The sequence below is a fragment of the Balaenoptera acutorostrata genome, chromosome 13 (assembly GCF_949987535.1).
Source record: "Balaenoptera acutorostrata chromosome 13, mBalAcu1.1, whole genome shotgun sequence".
Classification (NCBI taxonomy): Eukaryota; Metazoa; Chordata; class Mammalia; order Artiodactyla; family Balaenopteridae; genus Balaenoptera; species Balaenoptera acutorostrata.
This window is the reverse complement of record NC_080076.1, coordinates 25,341,351-25,365,547: the sequence shown is the minus strand read 5'-3', so window position 1 is coordinate 25,365,547 and position 24,197 is coordinate 25,341,351. Positions and strand designations below refer to the sequence as shown.

Here is a 24,197-nt window from a genome sequence, read left to right as displayed (position 1 = left end):
TCATATTCAGTGTCACTAAATAACGGTCAAACATTTTCCAACGTAGCTATACCTAATTACACTCTTAGCAGAGTTGTCAGAGTTCCCACTGCTGTACCAACACCTTCTTTCACAATTTAAAATATAACATTCATCTCCAGTGTTATACCTCTGAAAGTTACTGGCTGCAATTGTACCTACTTTCATATATGTCTGATTTTGAAACAAATTTAATTCACTTTCACTTCATGCAAAATAAGGGTAAAACTACATCTCCAGTCTAATAAGCAGCACCTAGCTCCACACAGGACCAGCAGGGTGAATTAAGATATTCGTATCCTATCCTTTGTACATCTCTGGAAAGTATCCCAAGCATCCCAAAGCAACTTACTAGTCTCTTCTTCTGCTTGGCTAACTCCTTTTATGTGTTGTAATAATGTTTATTAACATTGCTTATTTCTTTAGTCATTTGACATACGGTTTTAGGCTCCATAAATTTACACTCCCATGAAAAAAAAAATTGAAGGGTATTTTTATCTAACAGAATTATATTTGACTGCCCACCAGGTGTGGGGGGAAAAAGGTATACCAACATCTGTAGTAAGAAAATGTAATAGATTTCTTAAATACTGAATTTTCTTTACTATAAGAAAATGTGATGTTCTTTGCAGAGAATTACCCCACTTTTCACCAATCACTGTCCATTATGGAAAAACTATCAACATTTATGGTCTGATTACTTAAATTAAGCTGTCGCCACACTGACTGTGAAAAATCGAAAGGTTATTTTTAAAAATTTCTCAAAATAAACACATTTCAAATAATCAGCCCAATTTTATCTAATTCTGCCAGGACTTTAAACATGAAAATAAAATTTAAAAACAAACGGATATATCATATCATTTTGTTGTACCAAAATGTCCATATAATTAATCACTGATAATCTCAAAACATCACTCAGTAGTAATCATGCAATTGGAACCCTACATGTCAATGCTTTGATTGTTATTGAAGAAAACCAGTCTATGGGAGAAAACACTTGAATCAAGTATTTTCTTTTAAAAATACAATGAAAGTGGGACGTCCCTGGTGGTCGAGTGGTTAAGAATCCGCCTTCCAATGTAGGGGACACGGGTTCGATGCCTGGTCAGGGAATTAAGATCCCACATGCCACAGGGCAACTAAGCCACACGCTCTAGAGCCTGCCACAACTAGAGAGCCAGCATGCTGCAACAAAGAGCCCACGTGCTGCAAAAGACCCCGCATGCCACAACAAAGATCCCGCGTACTGCAACTAAGACCTGACGCAGCCAAATAAATAAATAAAAATAAATATTAAAAAAATACTTTAAAGCTATTTGACTTAATTGACATCACTCAAATAGTTGTAAATTTCATGGTACATCCATACAATGGAATATTATTCAGCCATAAAAAGGAATGAGGTACTGATACATGTTATGAATGAACCTTAAAAAAAATACAATGAACGTGTTAAGACAACAATAACCTAATTTGCTAAAAATAACATATTTGTATTTTTTTAACAAAAAAATGTATGACACTGGGGAGGGAGGAAAGGGAGGTAGTGGAAACTGTATTTTCTGCTCAGTTTTCTGTAAACTAAAACCACTCTAAAATATAAATAAATAAAGTCTATTAATTTTTTAAAAAATGAAATGTAAAGGAGTAATTAAAAGTATAAATCCACAACCATAAAGGGAATAGAGCCATAAGTAGCTGAAAGATTTTAACAAATTTCTGGTAGAAAGTTAACAGTGAACACAATGGAAGAAGACACAGACAGAAATTCTCATAGCAGGAGCTATAATGAAAGAAGAGGGTCCATCTACACAGTAGATCTTTAGCAAGGGTCTAGAATTCGAGAAGGTATATGGATTGGGGGCAGGAGTTAGAAGCAGGGCTAAACATGGAAAAATTTCAAAAATCTTTAGCAGAACAATTACCTCTTTACAATGGTACTTTTCTAGGCCTCAGTCATCCAGGTTTTACAGACCAGTCATATAATTTTCAGAGGCTACATGACATTCACCCATTCAACAAGTAATTAGTATCTCCCACAACCCAGGCCCTCTGCTAATGTGCCGAGGATACAGGTTTGAACAACAAGTAATTCCTGCTCATAAGACTTTCCTCACAGTCTAGCGAGGGGTAGTAGTTAGGCAACGGAGAGTCCTAGATCAGTTCAAGAACTGGGGCCGCCCAGCACAGATCCCACCCCTCTCTACACTCTACAGTATTTCTAATTCTCAACTCCAGCTGACTCTGCTCAAGCCTACGCCGACCACCTCAGACCCTTGCTCCAAGGTTCCCAAGCTCAGGACCACGTGGTTTCTCCTGTAGCCGTCACTGCTCCTAGCACTGGCAACTCCAAGATGGAAGCAGCTGTTTACGTCAGGGCCACAAACAGCAAACTAAGGCCAGGAAATGCAGTGGCTAGAAAGCTAAGAGCAAAGAAGACAGGGAAGAACAATACTGAGGGTTGGGGGGGATGGCAAACAAGAATAGGAAACTGAAAGCAAACCGGGGCAGTCTAGAAATGATCTTTAAAAACAAACAAATAGGTAAAGCCACAAATTGCTATTTTACTCACACAGCACTACCTGTTGAGCAACAGAGATGTGTAAGCAGGCAAAACTATTTTGTACTTTTAGAAATATTCCTGGAACGCTTTATACTTTGGAATAATTACGAATGAAAAAACCTCCTCTCTTAAAGCTAATGTCTGTTAATCTGTGTACACTTTCTAAAATAAACAAACTGGGGGTTGAGAACTGACTAACTACAAAGAGGCATAGGAAGTATTATTAGAATGAGTTGTGAAAAGACAAGTTTAAAACTTTTCAACATTTACCCTCAATCCACAGCATCAGGAGCCACAGAAAATATAATACATGTCAGACTATGAAAATATATGATTCAGTAACTTGTGACATTTTTAATTGCAAAATTAGCTGAACTTGGCTTGCTTTTGCACCACTCAACTGGCCTGAAAAATGGTACTGACAGCTAAGCAAGGCTTTCAATTTGATGAAGTTATGGTTAAGGACGCTAAGGAGGCTCCTGGTCAACCTGTTTATCTTCCCTTTTCGTAATCTAGAACAGAGGGGGAGATTGCCTTAATTTTTTAAGCACAAAGGCTAAGGGAACATGAAACATGTAAGATAAAAATATGTAAGGTGTTTGGAAAACTAGAGAAAGTGATACAGGTGGTGGGGGGAAAGATGAGGCAGGCAAGGGTAGCTAGTACTTGTTTTCAGTATTTACCATGTTCTAGACATTTATTCACTACTTGTTGTATGTTATTTAAATGTAACAAAAGCCCACAGGTAAAGATATTCTAAGTTCCACTTTTAAAATGAGAAAATTAGGATTCAGTGAAGTAACTTAAAGTAACAAAACTAATAGAAGCCAGAGCCTGGTTTCCAGCTCAGACCTATCTGATGCCAAAAGCTATATTCTCTTCCAATCCATGATCTGGTAAGGATGGCTAGCTGCTGCTCTCCCACTCCCTTTCCTTTGCCTAGCCTCTGTAAAGTATGGGGCCCCTATGGCCTTGCAGAATTGACTCTGGAGGCTGCTGGGCAGCACAATGAATGGTAACTCCCTCTCTCTCTCCACCACTCCATCCAGTTGGATTCGATGGGCCTTCAAGGACCACAGTCTGGCAAAGTACAAGAGAAAAATAAAGAGACATTTATCATAATCCTGCAAGGAATCATCATTCCATTTTTACAGATGGGAAAAGGCTTGGAGAGGATACAAAACTTTCACAAGGTTACAGAGCTAACCAGCTTGCACTAAAGGTTCGAGTCCAGGTCTGGCCAGACCCACACGTTCTTCAGAATCTTACCTAGCAACTCTGGAAGGGTTGGAAGTTAAGAGACAGCGTTTTAATGGACAAACTGAAATTTACAACACTAATTCATGCTCATAGTGATTCTGGTTTTCCCCTAACATTTTATTATGAAAATTGTCAAACATCCAGAAAAGTTGACAGAATTATACAGTGAATACCCATATACTCACCACCTAGATTTCACATTAACGTTTTGCTATATTTGAGATAACATCCCTATCCGTCTATGCATCCCTATATTCCCCATCAATGTAGCTTATTTTATTAATGCATTTCAAAGTAAGTTGCAGAAACATTTTAAAAGGGAAGTCTTTGTTTTTCAGTTTTGTTTTTTTTTTAATTAATTAATTTATTTATTGCTGCATTGGGTCTTCGTTGCTCTGCACGGGCTTTCTCTAGTTGCGGCGAGCGGGGGCGACTCTTCATTGTGGTACATGGGCTTCTCACTGCGGTGGCTTCCCTTGCTGTGGAGCACGGGCTCTAGGAGCATGGGTTTCAATAGCTGTGGTGCATGGGCTCAGTAGTTGTGGCTCACGGGCTCTAGAGCACAGGCTCAGTAGTTGTGGCGCACGGGCTTAGCTGCTCCGCGGCCTGTGGGATCTTCCTGGACCAGGGCTTGAACCCGTGTCCCCTGCATGGGCAGGCGGATTCTTAACCACCGCGCCACCAGAGAAGCCCCTAAGAGGGAAGTCTTTGAATAACTCCTAACACTAGACTTTAAATTATTATTTATTCATGTGAAAGGTGGTCTCAAAACTATACCAACTATAACTTATGAGGGTTTTTACTAGCATTCACAAATTCTGTCAGCAAGTAATCTTGAATAAATCTAATCTTTATATTTACTCCAAACATCCATACTGAAATTAATGTAAATTTTAAAGCAGCTGCTTAATAAAAGTTATACTTATTGACTGTGATAGAATTTAACAGTTTTAAAGCAAATCCACTTTAATTGCTTCATTTTTCAAATAAGATTCAGTCCCCAAAATTAGAATTCCATGATTTTAATATTCTTATATTTAAAATATCTTTAATATTTTAAATTCCACAATAAAATAAGTTACATTAGTGGAGTCTCAAAAACAGATTAAACCGTCGATGGCAAATAAACAACATTTATAGCAGTCTTAGAAAATTATTCCTAGGATTTCATCTGAAATTGATTGCATTATTCTATTTTCTTCCTGGTGAATATGAATGAATTCATTCCCCAACTATTTGTGGCATAAAATAAGCTTCAGTCTTCCCCTCAAATCTGTTAAGAAGAAAATGAGACTACAGGGATGGCATACTGACTTTCAAAACCATTTCTGGAAACTGGTTTAGGAGCGGTTGTCAGCAAATTACAAGGATAAAAGATAACAAGTCAATACTATATTTTGACACTTCCAACGAATATCTTTTAATAAACATTTTTTAAAAGTCTAAAATCTGAAATAATGCTTGTTTCAGAGAGCAATTAAAAGTAAAATAACTTATATTATGACCCTACAACTAAATATGGTCAGTTTGTATTGTAGATACTAATCTAAACGCTCACTCTGGGGCTTCCCTGCTGGCACAGTGGTTAAGAATCTGCCTGCCAATGCAAGGGGCAAGGGTTCAAGCCCTGGTCTCAGAAGATCCCACATGCCATGGAGCAACTAAGCCTATGGGCCACAACTACTGAGACTGCGCTCTAGAGCCCGCGAGACACAACTACTGAAGCCCGTGCGCCTAGAGCCCGTGCTCCGCAACAAGAGCAGCCACTGCAATGAGAAGCCCGTGCACCACAACAAAGTGTAGCCCCTGCTCTACGCAACTAGAGAAAGCCCATGCGCAACAACAAAGACCCAATGCAGCCAAAAATAAAGTAAATAAATGCTCACTGTATGCCTGCAAAGAACCATTACAAGTAAACAGTAAACTGAAATTAACTATATTTTAAAAGTCACAAAATGAGTTCAGTCCTGAAAATAAAGAAGGGGAGAAAAAAGTCATTCTTTCACCTGGTGTATAAAAATCTATCAGATCATTCAAATTAAAAAGGAATTAAGAATGTAATTACTGTTTATAAAGCACTTTCTTTTTTTTGAAAACTCAAAGTGCTTTAATTAGAAATGCTTTCACAACTATGCCTGTTTCTGAGTGCCACATACTTTTTCGCTTACTGTAGTTTTTCTTTCTCTCAATGAGTCAGCCCAGAAGAAGCCAAAACTGAAGAGAAAAACAACCATCACGTAAAAAAAATTACAACTACTGCATACCATACCTATCATAATAAATTCAATAACTTTCTCAATAACACCAATTGGGAGAAATGAGTTTTAATCTTCAAATTCTACTTTATTAATTTCTCTATTATAGCATTTACCTAAACAAATAATCACTACTTTGGCTTTATAATTTGGCTGGGACACCCACCACTGCAAGCAAAGGAAAAACAAAAACATTTTTGATGGCTCATTCAAATGGAAAAGCCATATATCAAAAATTATCATGTAAAACCTCAGTACTTGTGATGGAAAGCCCAGTTTGGCAGAACACATTCAATTAGGTTTGGCTCTTTAAAACATTAAATACTCAGTTATAATCACATTACAGCTTTGTCTCATAATGAAAAAACACACAAGAAGTTTCAAGGTCAATGCTTCCTTTGCTTCACCCTTTTTTTTAGGTATTAGAGGCAATTTAGAAGCTTTAAAATATATTAAAAGACAGGGTCAAAGAAGTAAGGATAGAATCAAAAGGAAAACAATAAATGTTATAACTTTGTTTTTCCTTCTCACAACATAAATTTTCAACATAACTCTTCTAGTGACTATCTGAAGTCTCTATTATAAATGTGTATACCAAATATCAGATATTTTCATAATTTATTTACATTAAAAATCTGAGTAAACTTGTAAATCATTCACTGTATTTTTTCTATTTTTTTTAAACAAAAGTTATCTTTCAAATACAACTATGTAATATTTGTGACTAACAGTGACCATTTATTGTGCACCTACTGCGTACGAGGCTCTTTCTTACACTTTTGCTCATTTCATGCCCTCAGTAGCCCTATAAAGGAAGGTATTATCCTCATTTTGCTTTGAAGAATTTGAGTCACTAAGAGGTTAAATAGTCAAAGAACATCTAGTTAGTAAATGGCAGGACTGGCTTTCAATTCTAGGTCTAATACCAACAGCCAGAGTCTGAAACTTATGCCTCTTCCATAATACCAAATTATCAAAATCTAAAGCTAGTCCCTCCCAAAGGACAATATAAGGAGTGGCCTCCAAAATCAGAATAGAAAATAACTTGTTTCAATCACAGGATTATTTGGTGGGGGTGGAATCCTTATGCATTCTGGAATGCCTTTTCCTTCTTTATTTATTTTTTAAAAAAAACATATTAGTGAGGTTGGAATGGGCTGTGAGTGATCTACTTTGGGCAAAACCCTCACCTCCATCACTAAACAGGTTGTGGTTTAAAATAAAGAATGGGGCTTCCCTGGTGGCACAGTGGTTGAGAATCTGCCTGCCAATGCAGGGGATACGGGTTCGAGCCCTGGTCTGGGAAGATCCCACATGCCGCGGAGCAACTAGGCCCGTGAGCCACAATTACTGAGCCTGCGCGTCTGGAGCCTGTGCTCCGCAACAAGAGAGGCCGCGATAGTGAGAGGCCCGCGCACCGCGATGAAGAGTGGCCCCCGCTCGCTGCAACTAGAGGAAGCCCTCGCACAGAAACGAAGACCCAACACAGCCATAAATAAATAAATAAATTAAAAAAAATAAAAATAAATAAAATAAAATAAAGAATGACTGGGGCTAAAAGGTGCCTTAGCTGTTGACATAAAAAAGAGACCAATGGCCTGCCAAACTGAGAATTTCAGTGAGGGGAATTCCAGCACGACCTACTTAATACCTATTACTGACTGAATGTTTGTGTCCCCCAACCCCAAATTCATATATTAAGCCCTAACCCCAATGTGGTGGAAATAGGAGGTAGGGCCTTCTGTAAAGTCATTAGGTTTAGATGCAGTCATGATGGCGGAGCCCCCATGATGTTATCTGTGCCCTTATATGAGGAAGAAGAGACACCATGTAAAGATACCGTGCAACCATCGGCAAGCCAAGAAGAGAGCCTTCACTAAGAACCAAATCTGCCAGCACTTTGATCTTAGACTTCCCAGCCTCTAAAACTGGGAGAAATAAATGTCTGCTGTTCGAGCCACCCAGTCTACATAAGGCAAATGCTAACAGCTATAAAAGAGGAAATCGAGAGTAACACAATATAGTGGGGGACTTTAACACCTCATTTATATCAATGGACAGATCATCCAGACAGAAAATTACTGAGGAAACACAAGCTTTAAATGACACAATAGACCAGATAGATTTAACTGATATTTATAGGACATTCCATCCGAAAACAGCAGATTATACTTTCTTCTCAAGTGCACACAGCACATTCTCCAGGATAGATCATATCTTGGGTCACTAATCAAGCCTCGGTAAATTAAAGAAAACTGAAATCATATCAAGCATCTTTTCTGACCACAACGCTATGAGATTAGAAATCAATTACAGGGAAAAAAAATGTAAAAAACACAAACACATGGAGGCTAAACAATACGTTACTAAATAACCAAGAGATCACTGAAGAAATCAAAGAGGAAATCAAAAATACCTAGAAACAAATGACAATGAAAACACAGCAATCCAAAACTTATGGGATGCAGCAAAAGCAGTTCTAAGAGGGAAGTTTATAGCAATACAATCCTACGTCAAGAAACAAGAAACATCTCAAATAAACAATCTAACCTTACACCTAAAGGAACTAGATAAAGAAGAACAAACAAAACCCCAAGTTAGTAGAAGGAAAGAAATCATAAAGATTAGAGCAGAAATAAATGAAATAGAAACAAAGAAAACAATAGCAAACATCAATAAAAGTAAAAGCTGGTTCTTTGAGAAGATAAACAAAACTGATAAATCTTTAGCCAGACGCATCAAGAAAAAGAGGGAGGACTTCCCTGGTAGCCCAGTGGTTAAGAATCCGCCTGCCAGTGCAGGAGACACGGGTTGGAGACCCGGTCCGGGAAGATCCCATATGCCGCGGAGCAACTAAGACCGTTCACCACAACTACTGAGCCTGTGCTCTAGAGCCTGCGAGCCACAACTACTGAAGCCTTCGTGCCACAATTACTGAAGCTCGGGTGCCTAGAGCCCATGCTCTGCAACGAGAGAAGCCACTGCAATAAGAAGCCCACACACCGCAACGAAGAGAAGCCCCCTCTTGCCGCAACTAGAGAAAGCCTGCACGTAGCAAGGAAGACCCAACGCAGCCAAAAATAAATAAATTTAAAAATAATAAGAAGAAGAAAAAGAGGGAGAGTACTCAAATCAATAAAATTAGAAATGAAAAAGGAGAAGTTACAACGGACACTGCAGAAATACAAGGCATCATAAGAGACTACTACAAGCAACTCTATGCCAATAAAATGGACAACCTGGAAGAAATGGACAAATTCTTAGAAAGGTATAACCTTCCAACACTGAACCAGGAAGAAACAGAAAATATGAACAGACCAATCACAAGTAATGAAATTGAAACTGTGATTAAAAATCTTCCAACAAACAAAAGTCCAGGACCAGATGGCTTCACAGGTGAGTTCTAGCAAACATTTAGAGACGAGCTAACACGGATTCTTCTCAAACTCCTCTAAAAAACTGCAGAAGAAGGAACATTCTCAAACTCATTCTATGAGGCCACCATCACCCTGATACCAAAACCAGAGAAAGATAATACAAAAAAAGAAAATTACAGACCAATATCACTGATGAATATAGATGCAAAAATCCTCAACAAAATACTAGCAAACAGAATCCAACAGCACATTAAAAGGATCATACACCATGATCAAGTGGGATTTATCCCAGGGATGCAAGGATTCTTCAATATACGCAAATCAATCAATGTGATACACCATATTAACAAATTGAAGGAGAAAAACCATATGATCATCTCAATAGATGCAGAAAAAGCTTTTGACAAAATTCAACACCTATTTATGATAAAAACTCTCCAGAGAGTGGGCACAGAGGGAAGCTACCTCACATTAATAAAGGCCATATACGACAAACCCACAGCCAACATCATTCTCAATGGTGAAAAAATGAAAGCATTTCCTGTAAGATCAGGAACAAGACAAGGATGTCCACTCTCGCCACTCTTATTCAACATAGTTTTGGAAGTCCTAGCCACGGCAATCAAAGAAGAAAAAGAAATAAAAGGAATATAAATTGGAAAAGAAGAAGTAAAGCTGTCACTGTTTGCGGATGACATGATACTATACATAGAGAATCCTAAAGACACCACCAGAAAACTACTAGAGCTAATCAAAGAATTTGGTACAGTTGCAGGATACAAAATTAATGCACAGAAGTCTCTTGCATTCCTATACACTAACAACGAAAGATCAGAAAGAGAAATTAAGGAAACAATCCTATTCACCACTGCAACAAAAAGAATAAAATACCTAGGAATAAACCTACCCAAGGAGGTAAAAGACCTGTACTCAGTAAACTATAAGACACTGATGAAAGAAATCAAAGATGACACAAACAGATGGAGAGATATACCATGTTCTTGGATTGGAAGAATCAACATTGTGAAAATGACTATACTACCCAAAGCAATCAACAGATTCAATGCAATCCCTATCAAATTACCAATGACATTTTTTACAGAAATAGAACAAAAAATCTTAAAATTTGTATGGAAACACAAAAGACCCCGAATAACCAAAGCAATCTCAAGGGAAAAAAGCAGAGCTGGAGGAATCAGACTCCCTGACTTCAGACTATACTACAAAGCTACAGTAGTCAAGACAACATGGTACTGGCACAGAAACAGAAATATAGATCAATGGAACAGGAGAGAAACCCCAGAGATAAACCCACGCACCTATGGTCAACTAATCTATGACAAAGGAGGCAAGGATATACAATGGGGAAAAGACAGCCTCTTCAATAAGTGGTGCTGGGAGAACTGAACAGTTACATGGAAAAGAATGAAATTAGAATACTCCCTAACACCATACACAAAAATAAACTCAGAATGGATTAAAGACCTAAATGTAAGACCGGACACTATAAAACTCTTAGAGGAAAACATAGGAAGAACACTCTTTGACATAATTCACAGCAAGATCTTTTTTGACCCAACTCCTAGAGTAACAGAAAAAAAAAACAAAAATAAACAAATGGTACCTAATGAAACTTAAAAGCTTTTGCAAAGCAAAGGAAACTATAAACAAGATGAAAAGACAACCCTCAGAATGGGAGAAAATATTTGCAAATGAATCAATGGACAAAGGATTAATCTCCAAAATATATAAACAGCTCATGCAGCTCAATACAAAAAAAACAAACAACCCAATCAAAAAATGGGCAGAAGACCTAAACAGACATTTCTCCAAAGAAGACATACAGATGGTCAAGAAGCACATGAAAAGATGCTCAACATCATTAATTATTAGAGAAATGCAAATCAAAACTAGAGTGAGGTATCACCTCACACCAGTCAAAACAGGCATCATCAGAAAATCTACAAACAACAAATGCTGGAGAGGGTGTGGAGAAAAGGGAACCCTCTTGCACTGTTGGTGGCAATGTAAATTGATACAGCCACTATGGAGAACAGTATGGAGGTTCCTTAAAAAACTAAAAATAAGACTATCATACGACCCAGCAATCCCACTACTGGGCATATACACAGAGAAAACTATAATTCAAAAAGATACATGCACACCAATGTTCACTGCAGCACTATTTACAATAGCCAGGTCATGGAAGCAACCTAAATGCCCATCGACCGACAAATGGATAAAGAAGATGTGGTACATATATACAATGGAATATTACTCAGCCATAAAAATGAACGAAATTGGGTCGTTTGTAGAGACATGGATGGACCTAGAGTCTGTCATACAGAGTGTAGTAAGTCAGAGAGAGAAAAACAAATATCGTATATTAACGCATATATGTGGAATCTAGAAAAATGGTACAGATGCACCAGTTCGCAAGGCAGAAATAGAGACACAGATGTAGAGAACAAAAGTATGGACTCAAACGGGAGAAAGTGGCGGGGGTGGGGGTGGTGGTGGTGGGATGAAATGGGAGATTGGAATTGACGTATACATTAATATGTATAAAATAGATAACTAATAAGAACCTGCTGTATAAAAAAATAAATTAAAAAAAAAACAACAATCCTGATAAACTGGACCTCATCAGCAAGAGAGCAATAAGAAGAGAAAGCAAGATAATACTGAAGAAGAGTGTCAGTTAAACCCATTAGAGCTGCCTCAAAACAATGTATTCCCCAATAGTTAACAGAATTGGCTCAACTATCTGCCATGATGGGCCCACAGCAGAACAGATGCAAGCACAGGAAAGGGACCCGTACCACAGAGTGGTGCAGAAATGGACCAGCTTTTTCAGAACCATCTAGAATGCTTACTGAAAATATGTATGATCAGGCCACACTTCATATCTAATGGCTTAGAAATTCCAAGGTGTAAGCACAAGCACATGCTGGTGGGAATGTAAATTGCTACAGCCACTATGGAGAACAGTATGGAGGTTCCTTAGAAAACTAAAAATAGAGCTACCATATGATTCTGCAATCCCACTCCTGCAATCCCACTCCTGTATATATTTATATGTGTATATGTGTATACACACACACACACACATATACACATATAAATATATACATACATACACACACGCAAACATACACAGACAATGGAATATTACTCAGCCATAAAAAGAATGAAATAGGACTTCCCTGGTGGCGCAGTGGTTAGGAATCTGCCTGCCAATGCAGGGGACACGGGTTCAAGCTCTTGTCCAGGAAGATCTTACATGCCGCAGAGCAACTAAGCCCATGTGCCACAACTACTGAGCCTGCGTTCTAGAGCCCGCGAGCCACAGCTACTGAGCCTGCATGCCACAACTACTGAAGCCCGCGCTCCTAGAGCCTGTGCTCCCCAACAAGAGAAGCCACCGCAATGAGAAGCCTGCGCACCGCAATAAAGAGTAGCCCCCGCTCGCTGCAACTAGAGATAGCCTGTGCGCAGCAACGAAGACCCAATGCAGCCAGAAAGAAAAAATAAAAAATAAAATACATTAATTATTTAATTTTAAAAAAAGAATGAAAATACCATTTCAAGCAACATGGATGGATGTAGAGATTATCATACTAAGTGAAGTCAGACAGAGAAAGACAAATATCATATGATATCATTTATACGTGGAATCTAAAAAAATGATACAAATGAACTTATTTACAAAACAGAAAGAGACTCACAGACATAGAAAACAAGCTTATAGTTACCAAAGCGGATGGGGGGGGGAGATAAATTAGGAGTCTAGGATTAACATATACACACTATATATAAATAAGTAAGCAAGGACCTACTGTGTAGCACAGGGAACTATACTCAATTATCTTGTAATATAGTCTAAAAAGAATATATATATATGAATAACAGAATCACCCTGCTGTACATCACAAACTAACACAACATTGTAAATTAACTATACTTCAATTTTTTTAACAAAAGTTAAAAAAAAAAAGAGACATCCCCTTTTAGGAAATACACGTTCAAGTATTTAGGGGTAAAGGGCCATGATGTATACAACTTATCCTCAAAAAAGGTTTAAAAAAAATTTGTGTGTGTGTGTGTGTAGATGGGGGGGGGAGGAATACAAATACAATACAAATGGGATAAAATGTTAACAATAAATCAGCCTTGTTAAAGGTATATAATTTGGGGGATTTTTTTAGTTTTGGTATTTTTATATATGTCTGAACTTATTTCCAAATAAAAAGCTCTTTTAAAAGAGGAGCAGAAAGGTAAGTGGAAAAAATAGCAAAGTGTTGATAATTCTTGAAGATGGGTTATGCATAGATAGTAGCTTCATTCTACCATTCTCTATGTTTGTACATCTTTGAAATTTTCCACAATAAAATGTTAAAAAAGAAAGATACTAAATAAAGAGTAGGTGAAATCATGTATGTAAATTAACTACTAAAGTGATTGGCAAATGTAAGGCATTCAGTCAATGATAGACATGTTATCTTAACTGAGTTCACATCTATCTTGAGTGCAGACAAGTATTAGCTTTTGGTATTTAATTACATACAACAAGTATTTACTGACAGTCCACAGATATAAGGTGCATTGCTGCAGCACACACCCTCGCATAAGTCATGAAGCAGCTTACACACTCAGGACTCAAGTGGTGACAATGAAAGACCAGATAGTAATGACCTATATGGGAAAAGAATCTAAATAAGAGTGGATATATGTATATGTATAACTGAATCACTTTACTGTACATCTGAAACTAACACAACATTGTAAATCAACTATACTTCAATAAAAAACTTTTTAAAAATTGAAAAAGAAAAATGAAATAAAATGAAAAAAAAAAAAAAAAAGAAAGCCCAGATAGCAAAGGTCAGGAGTCAAAGTGCAAACCAACATCACCTCTTTCCTATGTGATCTTAGACAAATAATTTAATAACTACGAACATCTCTTCATCAACTATATTAAAAATGTAAAACCATCTATTTCACAAAGTTGCTATGAGAATAAAGTGAGATACATAAATGTTGCTCTGTAAACTCTGAAGTGTTAGATATATGTCAGCTCTCATTTTATTGTATGTAGAGCCAATGGAGGGATAATGATGCTTGTACCTAGTGATCATAAGACAAAGTAGGGTGTTAAGTGCCTCCGGAAAAGATCACATCTAGCCAGGAGGTAGAAAGGAAGTCTTTTGTGGAGAAGGTGGTACTTGAGAATGGTTTTAAAGGATGGAGGAGCAGGGACTTCCCTGGTGGCGCAGTGGTTAAGAATCCGCCTGCCAATGCAGGGGACACGGGTTCAAGCCCTGGTCCGCGAAGATCCCACATGCTGTGGAGCAACTAAGCCCGTGCGCCACAACTACTGAGCCTGCGCTCTAGAGTCCGCAAGCCACAACTACTGAAGCCTGCACCACAACTACTGAAGCCCACACGCCTAGAGCGCGTGCTCTGCAACAGGAGAGGCCACCGCAATGAGAAGCCCGTGCACCACAACAAAGAGTAGCCTCCACTTGCCACAACTAGAGAAAGCCCGTGCACAGCAACAAAGCCCCAATGCAGCCAAAAAAAAAAAAAAAAAAAAGGCATGGAGGAGCAGAAAAATCAGTCTGAGAGAGGAGGAAGTAGGACTCTAGGTTAAAAAGATAACCCAAATAAAAGTATAAAAAAGGAAGAATTGGGCTTCCCTGGTGGCGCAGTGGTTGAGAGTCTGCCTGCTAATGCAGGGGACACGGGTTCGAGCCCTGGTCTGGGAAGATCCCACATGCCACGGAGCAGCTGGGCCCGTGAGCCACAATTGCTGAGCCTGCGCATCTGGAGCCTGTGCCCCGTGACGGGAGGGGCCGCGATAGAGAAAGGCCCGCGCACCGCGATGAAGAGCGGTCCCCGCACCGCGATGAAGAGTGGCCCCCGCTTGCCGCAACTGGAGAAAGCCCTCGCACGAACCGAAGACCCAACACAGCCAAAAAAATAAATAAATAAATAAATAAATAAATAAGAAAATCCTTTAAAAAAAAAAAAAAGGAAGAATATCAGGCATGCCAAGAAGCAGCAGAGTTTTTGCTAAAGTCTGGGAAACAGTGTAACAGCCAGATACAAATCTGAAAAAAGTGAGAATAAAATGGGGAGGGCCCTGCCTAACTCCTTTGAAGGTCCAGATGTGTAGCTCACACTCCTCGGGACCCCAGTTCTGGCAAAAAGATTCTCCTCGTCCCTTCCAGTAACAACAAAACCTCACTGTCCAAAACTGTTAAGTTTTTTTAAAAATAAGGCACCCTGATTTAAAGGAACTAATTTAAGCAAACCATACTATACACATCCTGCTATGAAAGGAAATGCTTTCTATTGATATATCCAGGAAAAATTTAATCCCAAAGAAAATGCCATTAAAAATCCAAAAGGGTTTATAATTTACATTTGGCTTTGGAATCTCACTTTTTTTTTCAGTGAGGAACTTCGAAATCATATTTTTCTCAAGCTAATATTAAAGTAAGAAAATTCCTTAACTACCAACCAAAAGATCATCAAATCAAAAGATGACACAACTAAAGTCAAATTTCCTTTGTCAACTTGATTGACTTTCATGTAATGTGGCTTAATTCAAAATTACATGACTATGACCATTCTTACTTTTATTTTTTTGCCCACAATACATAGCTGTGCTACTTAAAAGGAAAACATCCTTTGGCTGTTTTTTCATAATTCTTTGTGTCACATACTGTAAAATAATAAATTACTCCATCACTTATACTTTTACATGAATAATTTTATGAAGATTTAAGAAGCTATGTAAAACATCTTATGACTACAGGCACACTATAAGTCTCTTTTAATGCCCTTAGCTGAATATTAAATTTCTCAATGGTAGGGGAAAAGACCAGAGAACCATTAAAAGTTATGTGGAAATATTCTCAGAGATCATCTATTCCAACCGTGATCGACATCTGATAGACAAAGAAACTGGGAGCTAAGAAAAGTAAGGAACTTCCTTCCGATACGCAGAGTAGATCTAAAGTTAACAAGTCAAGTTTTTTGGCACCCAGTACTAATGACACCACATACCATACTGGACTTCTTTATGATGACACGTAACTGCAAGAAAAATCAAGAACTACACACAAGTCTATATTTTTAAAAACTGCAAAGCACTGCCACTGTTTTGAAGAAAGCAGGTAATGAACTTCTACTACCTCCTCCAAAAAAAAATGTCCAACCATATTGGAGAACGGGAAAATACTCAGCTTTTGAATACTTACACCAGTTTAATGACTGAAAAAAGAAAACACTAATGGATTAATCAAGCCTTCCCACAGGACACCTGATTCCCACAGGCACACAGGATTCCTGTGCTGCCTTTAGAGGCCGAACATGAGCAAGCCTTGTACAGCTTCCTCATCGGAAACAATGAGGGCAGTGGGAGGGGTGACTCGGAGGATGAACCTCTGCAGGTCTGGGGGTCTAGGTAGCATACTCAGCACCAAAGACAGAGCCATGAGTGATTACAAATGTAATTCAACTCATAATACTGAAAGAAATCAAAGGAAGGCAAACCTAGAACAGAGGTCTTTTCATCCAAAGGGGTTCCTGAGACTCCTCATCCCATAAATTATCCCACAGTACTCTATTTTCCTAACAAACTGACACCCCTGCCTGAGTGTGGAGAGCACGTCCCAGCCTAATTCAGCTGTGGAACTCAGCTCCATTTAAAATTCCTTCAGACAGCTGAACTCTGCACTGTGTAATTAAGCAGACTGTATACTGTTTCTTTAGTAAGAGCACCCAGGCAGACCTTACAACTGCCAAAGTGCCAGTCTAGTTTTTGTTTCTCCTTCAGAACAAAGCACAAGTTCAGTTGACGTAACCTCACATGACCCAGGTCTTCTTGTATTTCTGGTCTCTTCAGGTCTAAACGTTGTGAAGCAGAAATGAGGCTTTACTGGATGGTGGGAAAGGACTTTCTTCAGTTAATGAAATTTGCTTCCAATCTGATAAAACTCACATTTGTGCCACTTCAGAATTTATTACAAGACTCTTCAAAATGTGCTAATTTGTCACCGAACAAATGAAACATTGAGTATAATAAGAAAACTATACCTAATTAGTCATGTAAAATCCTAACCAAGAAAGCCCCTAAAATAGAATAATTTCCTCATAAAACACAAGCAGTAAAAAGTTTCCAAGAGCATAACTGTATTTATATTGTACAGCTAGAATGCACGCAATATGCATATTTATAAATATTCTTCTTGAAAAATGTTCTCTTATAGGTAAACAGTCTATTCATGATTTGCATATATTTCCTTGTATAAATCAGTGCACCAAATGGAAAAAATATTTTAAATTATTTCCAGTATTTCACATTTAACCAGCTGCACAGATGCAATATGACAGTTAGTAGTGGCAGCCAACTGAACAGAATTTCTCATGACTAACTGGACAAAACCTACGTATATCAAAGACCTGACAAAATCTGGAGAGACTTACTTGCTACTCCTGATGCCAGTCCATACAGCAGTCCTCCCCCATCTGACTGCTGAGGGAAAACGTGTGCTCCTGGAGGAGGCGGCTTTTCTTGCCTGATGAAGTTATACAACAAGGTCTTTACAAGTTTGCTGGTATATGGGAGGCTACACAAAAAGAAGAAAGAAGAAAATAAACTCAGATTTGGGGGAGTCAACTGGCTTTGTATCGTGATAAATATAACCTATATAATCTACCGACATAAAATGGATTAGCACAATTCAAAGAAATCTGGCACTGTCACAACAGTGAAGACCATGGGCTGTGAGATCAGACTTGAGGCTTAAATCTGGCTTTCCTCTTACTATGCCGTATGTCATTCATCAAATCGCTTCAACTCCAAAGCTTCAGTTACCTTATTTGTAATCTGTATAACAGGTGAGATATTATAAATTCAGTGTATAATACAGTACTTGGCACTTGAAGGGAGGTCGTAACACAGAGTCAGTAGGAAAAAGCAAGAATTTAAAAGTATGAAAATTGACTTGAATAGTATATTTGAATTAACCCAATATATCCAAAATATTCAACATATAAACAATATAATAGTTGTTAAATATCTCACATTGTTTAAAATAAATAAAAGTATGAAGTTATTCAATCTATGCATGCATACAAAAAACATATCCATATATATACAGATTTCTTTTAATGTTAATACCCTTTGATTTTAAGTAACACAATGAGAGGAGAAGGGAGAGAAAACAGGTTAAAAGGGATATGTGTCCACAAATTGGTGATAAATCAATTCCTGCAATCTGGAGAAAACTTTTGAATAGACTCTTCAGCCAACGCTTAAGGCCTTTTATCCTTATTATCAGTGATTTTCAAATATGTTCCAAAAGAGCCCTAAAGGATTCTGTGAATGTGCCACAAGTATAATCAAGGTAGCAAGAGGGATGTGAAAAAGACAAAGGTGCTTCTCTCTCTCTGTGTGTGTGTGTGTGTGTGTGTGTGTGTGTTTAATATTTATCTACTCCCGTCCCTACCCACCAGGAGACTGTAAGCTTCTGCTCTGCTCAGGAGCACAGCTCCACATCCTAACACATGCCTGGCACATGGTTAGCACACAATAAACATTTGTTGACTAAATGAAAGTAGGAACAGTCAGTTAAGTGGCTGCTGGGGAAGTTCAAACACATGGTGACGGGGCATACACTTCAGTAGTCGTTTCAATGGGACTGGTGGGAAGGGGAAGATACAAATAATTTCAATGAACAAATATGACTGGATGAATGCTTAGACATAGAGAATGATGCAGAAGGAAGAAAAGATGGCTTCAAAGTTTCAGCTCTACAAAGAAACCACTAGAGAAGGTAATGAAGCTAGGGGATGAAAGGGGCAGGGAGGATGGACAGTTTAGACAGGAAAGCAGATCCTTATGTTCTGGGTTTGAAGTTCTGATAGAACAACCAGAGGAAATGTCTGGTTGGAAATATGGAACAACACTAAGGAAAGAGGACAAGACGAGAACTATAGATTAATACAATAAAAAACTTGACAAATTTAAAATAGAAACATACCATCGACCTCGCATCAAATACTTGTGACTGATGCTCTGTCGCAAAACTTCCTTGTGGAAGAGTTGGCAGGAAAGGAAAACCACCATTGTTGACACAGCTTCTACTGATATTTCATATGTAATATCTCTGAAAAAATAGGAAACAAATCAGAATAATGATCACTTTGGAAGATTAAGATATTGCTCTTTTCTAAATAAACTATACATTTAAAAACTCAAATCAAAATATTCAATATGCTTCCAGATTATTAAAAAATACTAGTATGTTTAACATAAAAATTAAGTCAAACAAAAATATGAAACCCTTCCTTGTCATTAGTTCTTGTACTTGGGTCAAATATCCCATTACCTTCCTATTTTCCAGGTCCCATCTACTAATGAATGACAAGTATCAATATGTTAGTGTATAATGGAAACAGTTACCAGCAGTGTTCTGCTTTGAAGGTCCACTCTAAAGCCCTTATGTTCATTCGCTGTTTAGTTATAACACGGAAACAAATATTTAGATTGTAAAACTGAAAAGAAGTCACAGTGTAGGGAAGACAACAATGTCTTTTTGAGTTGATAATAACTTTACAGTGAGAACTATGGTATACCCTAGATCTTCTATCTCTAAGTGTCTACTTTCTCAAGGCCAACTCTGCCTGTTGAGCAAAATGTGAACAGTAAACAAATTGTTCCTGTTTTATTAAGCATATTTCTTTTACGAAGGACTACCGTTGTCCTCCGAAGATCATTAACCCCTTTTAGAAACAAATCCTAGAACAAATAAAAAGGAAACACAATTTTGGCTGACCACGAACAGGAACAAATACATCAAGAAATCTTCAATTACTGCAAAAGTTTAAACACAATTATCATGGGGAAGAGTATCATGTTAGCCCAGGAAAGTGAAAATCTCAACAACACAACAAAAAGAGTAACAGCTCCAAAAGAATATATTTTTACAGAACTGAAATATTCACAGAAAGCCCAAAGAAAAATACTTAACACCTACTTAAATGAAGCTCATTAAACAAATTAAAGAGAACTTGATTCTAGAAATGGAGAAGCTTACCAGATTTTTAAGTTCTAATTCTATCGGATATTTACGGAGTTATTTTGCTGATGAAATATCTTTTAAAAGCAAAGTATACAAAAACAAAACACAAGAGACCTGTGCAAATGATCTTATTATGTAACGAATAAATCTCATTTCTACTCAGAAATCTGACTAATACTGTAGAACAATTCTCTTTCCTGAAATTTCCATAATTATTGTTGTAAATATTAACCACATAAAAGGCACATCTTACATTTGAACTTATTTCTTGAATTGAATGAAAAACAACCCTGATGTGTTGTATTAGGATTTATTAATTCTTCAATAATGATGATCTGGGTGCTCAAAACCCAAAGGATTTTGAATCACAATAATCATTTATTCATACAGCCTACGCCTGTCAGGAATCCATACTCTGTAGTCAATTTGCTAGGCTTTTCAGTTGGGTCAGGGCTTAAAGCCAAATCCTGAAGAACAAGTATCTTGCCACAGTACATCCTATCTAGGTAGGTGACTACCTCCAGTACACTTGTTAATGCATTTAGTCATTGCATCAATAATAAAAAAAAGACAACAGCAGTGGTTTACAATTTAACATCTTACACTAGGTCCCTGATCCAGGAAGAAACTGCTTTAATTTGTTTAAACTAAAAACTATGACTATTAATAAATACTATATCTGACAACTTTAATGAAAGAATGTAGATTTAGAACAGAGGGCTGTTCTCCTTCAAAATAAAGTGGGCCAAACAACATCACAAATGGGAGAACATCACAAATGGGAGGGATCTTTATTGCTCTGATTTTGATTGGAACTAACTAGGACTTCCTGAACAGAGTCATCAGCATAGTGTACCAGGCATACATAACTCAGAACAGCAAAAAGGAAGAAATATGTTGAGGCCATATAATACATGATCATAATACAAAAGGAATACTCTTTGCAACAAAAATGTAAAGGGAATTTCATGAAAAAAGGATCCAGGATGCTGTTGACTGACTTAGAGGATATCTTCTATTCATTTTGCTGGCCAGCATCCACTTATTAGTATTAAAACATTAATAAAGGGCAAACAGGATGATCTGAATGGAATGATTAAATACCATGAAGATAATTCTACACAAATTAATCTTAATCACAACCAAAATTCTCATTGAGTTTTTTTCAGAAACTTCATAAATTGACTCTGACATTTTTATGAAAGAATAAACATATAGCCAAGTCAATCTTGAAACTGAAAAATGAAGAGAGGGACTTCCTCTACCAGATATCAAGCCATGTTACACGGCTGTAGCAATAAAAACGGTAATGGTATTTGCAAGCACACACAAAAAAGTTAGACAAACCAATGGCACTCAACTGAGAACTGAATGTACAGATCAAACCTGTGTTTCTATGGAAACATACAACAAAACGGATCCATAAATCAATGGAGAACAGACTGTACAGAAGATGGTGCTGGGAAAAACTGGCTTATTTCATAAAGAAAAATAATGATGGCTCCCTATCTTACAACATATTCAAAGACTGACTACAGAAGAATTAAAGACCTACATTCACTTGGATGTGAATGGCAACACTAAAATTAATAGAAGAAAATGTACAATGATAAGTTTGTAACATAAGCACAAGAAGGGACTTCTTAAATAAAAGCCTAAGAGCACAAAGCATAAAGTAAGTAAATAAATAAAGCATTTAATTACATCAAAATTAAGGATTATTGCTCAACAAATGAAACCCTGAACAAAGTTAACTGGCAGATGATAAAATGGAAGAAGAACAAAGAACTAATATCTAGAATATTACAAGCAACTCCCACAAAAAGCCAAGAAAAAGCCAACAACTTCACTAGGAAAAAAAAGAGCAAAAGATAAAAAACAGTCCGTTTAAAACAGTGTAATATCCCTTGATGTCCTAGAAAATGTAAAGTATTGGCAGGCACATAATGATATATAAACCCTCATGTACTGCTGATAGTAATATTAACCAACACAGTTATTTTAGAGAACAATTTATAACCCAGTATATGTATATGCCAAAGAAAAATTCACAGAAATATGTCTGAGGACTGTGGTGAGCAACCTCCAAAATGACCCTCAATAATCCCTACTTCCTGCTATTCATGTCCTTGTGTAATTGCCTCCCCTTGAGTGTAGGATGGATCTAGAGACTTGCTTAGAAGCAAGAGAATACAGTAAAAGTGAAAGCATGCCACTTCTGAGAGGAAACTGGCTTACAAAACAACCGTGGCTTGTGTTGGGCACCTGCTCTTGCTCTTCTGTTTGCTTTCTCCAAGGGAAGCCAGCTGCCTTGTTGTGAGCTGACATACAGAGAAGTACACCTTGCAAAGGACTATGGGAGGCCTCCAGTCAACAGCCAGTAAGGAACTGAGTCCAACAGCCCTAGAGAAATTGAATCCTGCCAACAGCCAAGTGAGAAGGCTAGGAAGCAGGTCCTTCCTAGTTGAGCCTTCAGATGAGACCACAGCCCCAGCCATAAGATCAACTACAACCTCATGAGGCACTTGAGTCAGAGGAACCAAGCTACACAGTACCCTGATTCCTGATACTAAAAAACTATAAAACAACGTTTTGTTTTGTTTTTATTGAAGTATAGTTGATTTACAATGTTGTGTTAATTTCTGCTGTACAGCAAAGTGATTCAGTTATACATATATATTCTTTTTTATATCCTTTTCCATTATGGTTTATCACGGGATACTGAATAGAGTTCCCTGTGCTATCCAGTAGGACCTTGTTGTTTATCCATTCTATATATAGTAGTTTGCATCTGCTAACCCCAAACTCCGATTCCATCCCTCCCCCAACTTCCATGCCCTTAGGAACCACATGTCTGTTCTTTATGTCTGTGAGTCTGTTTCTGTTTTATAGATAAGTTCACATTTGTGTCCTATTTTAGATTCTGCGTATAAGTGGTATCATATGGTATTGAAACAATGTTGTTTTAAACTTCTAAATTTTAGAGTAGCTTATTGTGCAGTAATAGATAAATAATATAAAGACATTCATTATTTGTGGTGTTGCAAATTTGGAGGCACCCCAGGTGTCCAGCACTGAGGAACTGGATAAGTAAAATGTGGACGTACACAATGGAGCAGTTTTAACAGCAATAGACTAGGTGTTCATTTAGCATGACAGGTAACTCTTAAAAACAATTCTGAGAGGAAAAAGCAAAAAACAATGAGTTCTATAACACAATTCTATTTATGTATATTAAAAATACATGTACACTATAGCTGATTCACTTTGTTATAAAGCAGAAACTAACACACCATTGTAAAGCAAATATACTCCAATAAAGATGTTTAAAAAAAAAAAGAAAAATACATGTACACATAAGTATAACATCTTGTACACATAAGTATAACACTTGTACACATAAGTATAACATCTTGTATAACATCTTGTACTTGTACATCTTGTATAACATCATGTACACATAAGTATAACATCTTGTACATCTTGTACACATAAGTATAACATCTTATACTTAAGTATACACATAAGTATAACATCTTGTAACATCTTGTATATACATATACATATAAAAATACATGCATTAAACATATTAAAATGGCTGTTTATGGGAAAGAAAAGGAATAAT

At 37.3% G+C, this 24,197-nt stretch overlaps 1 protein-coding gene across 1 annotated transcript in view; it reads right to left on the bottom strand.

Moving 5' to 3' along the window:
• Positions 1–24,197, bottom strand: part of DYM (dymeclin) — a 403,419-nt gene that overhangs the window by 270,691 nt on the left and 108,531 nt on the right. Inside the window, exons 7-8 of the mRNA XM_007197218.3 lie at positions 19,532–19,657; positions 17,973–18,115 (exon numbers count right to left, since the gene is read on the bottom strand). Coding sequence (XP_007197280.1) covers positions 17,973–18,115; positions 19,532–19,657 — 269 coding nt within the window. The remainder of the gene's footprint in view (positions 1–17,972; positions 18,116–19,531; positions 19,658–24,197) is intronic.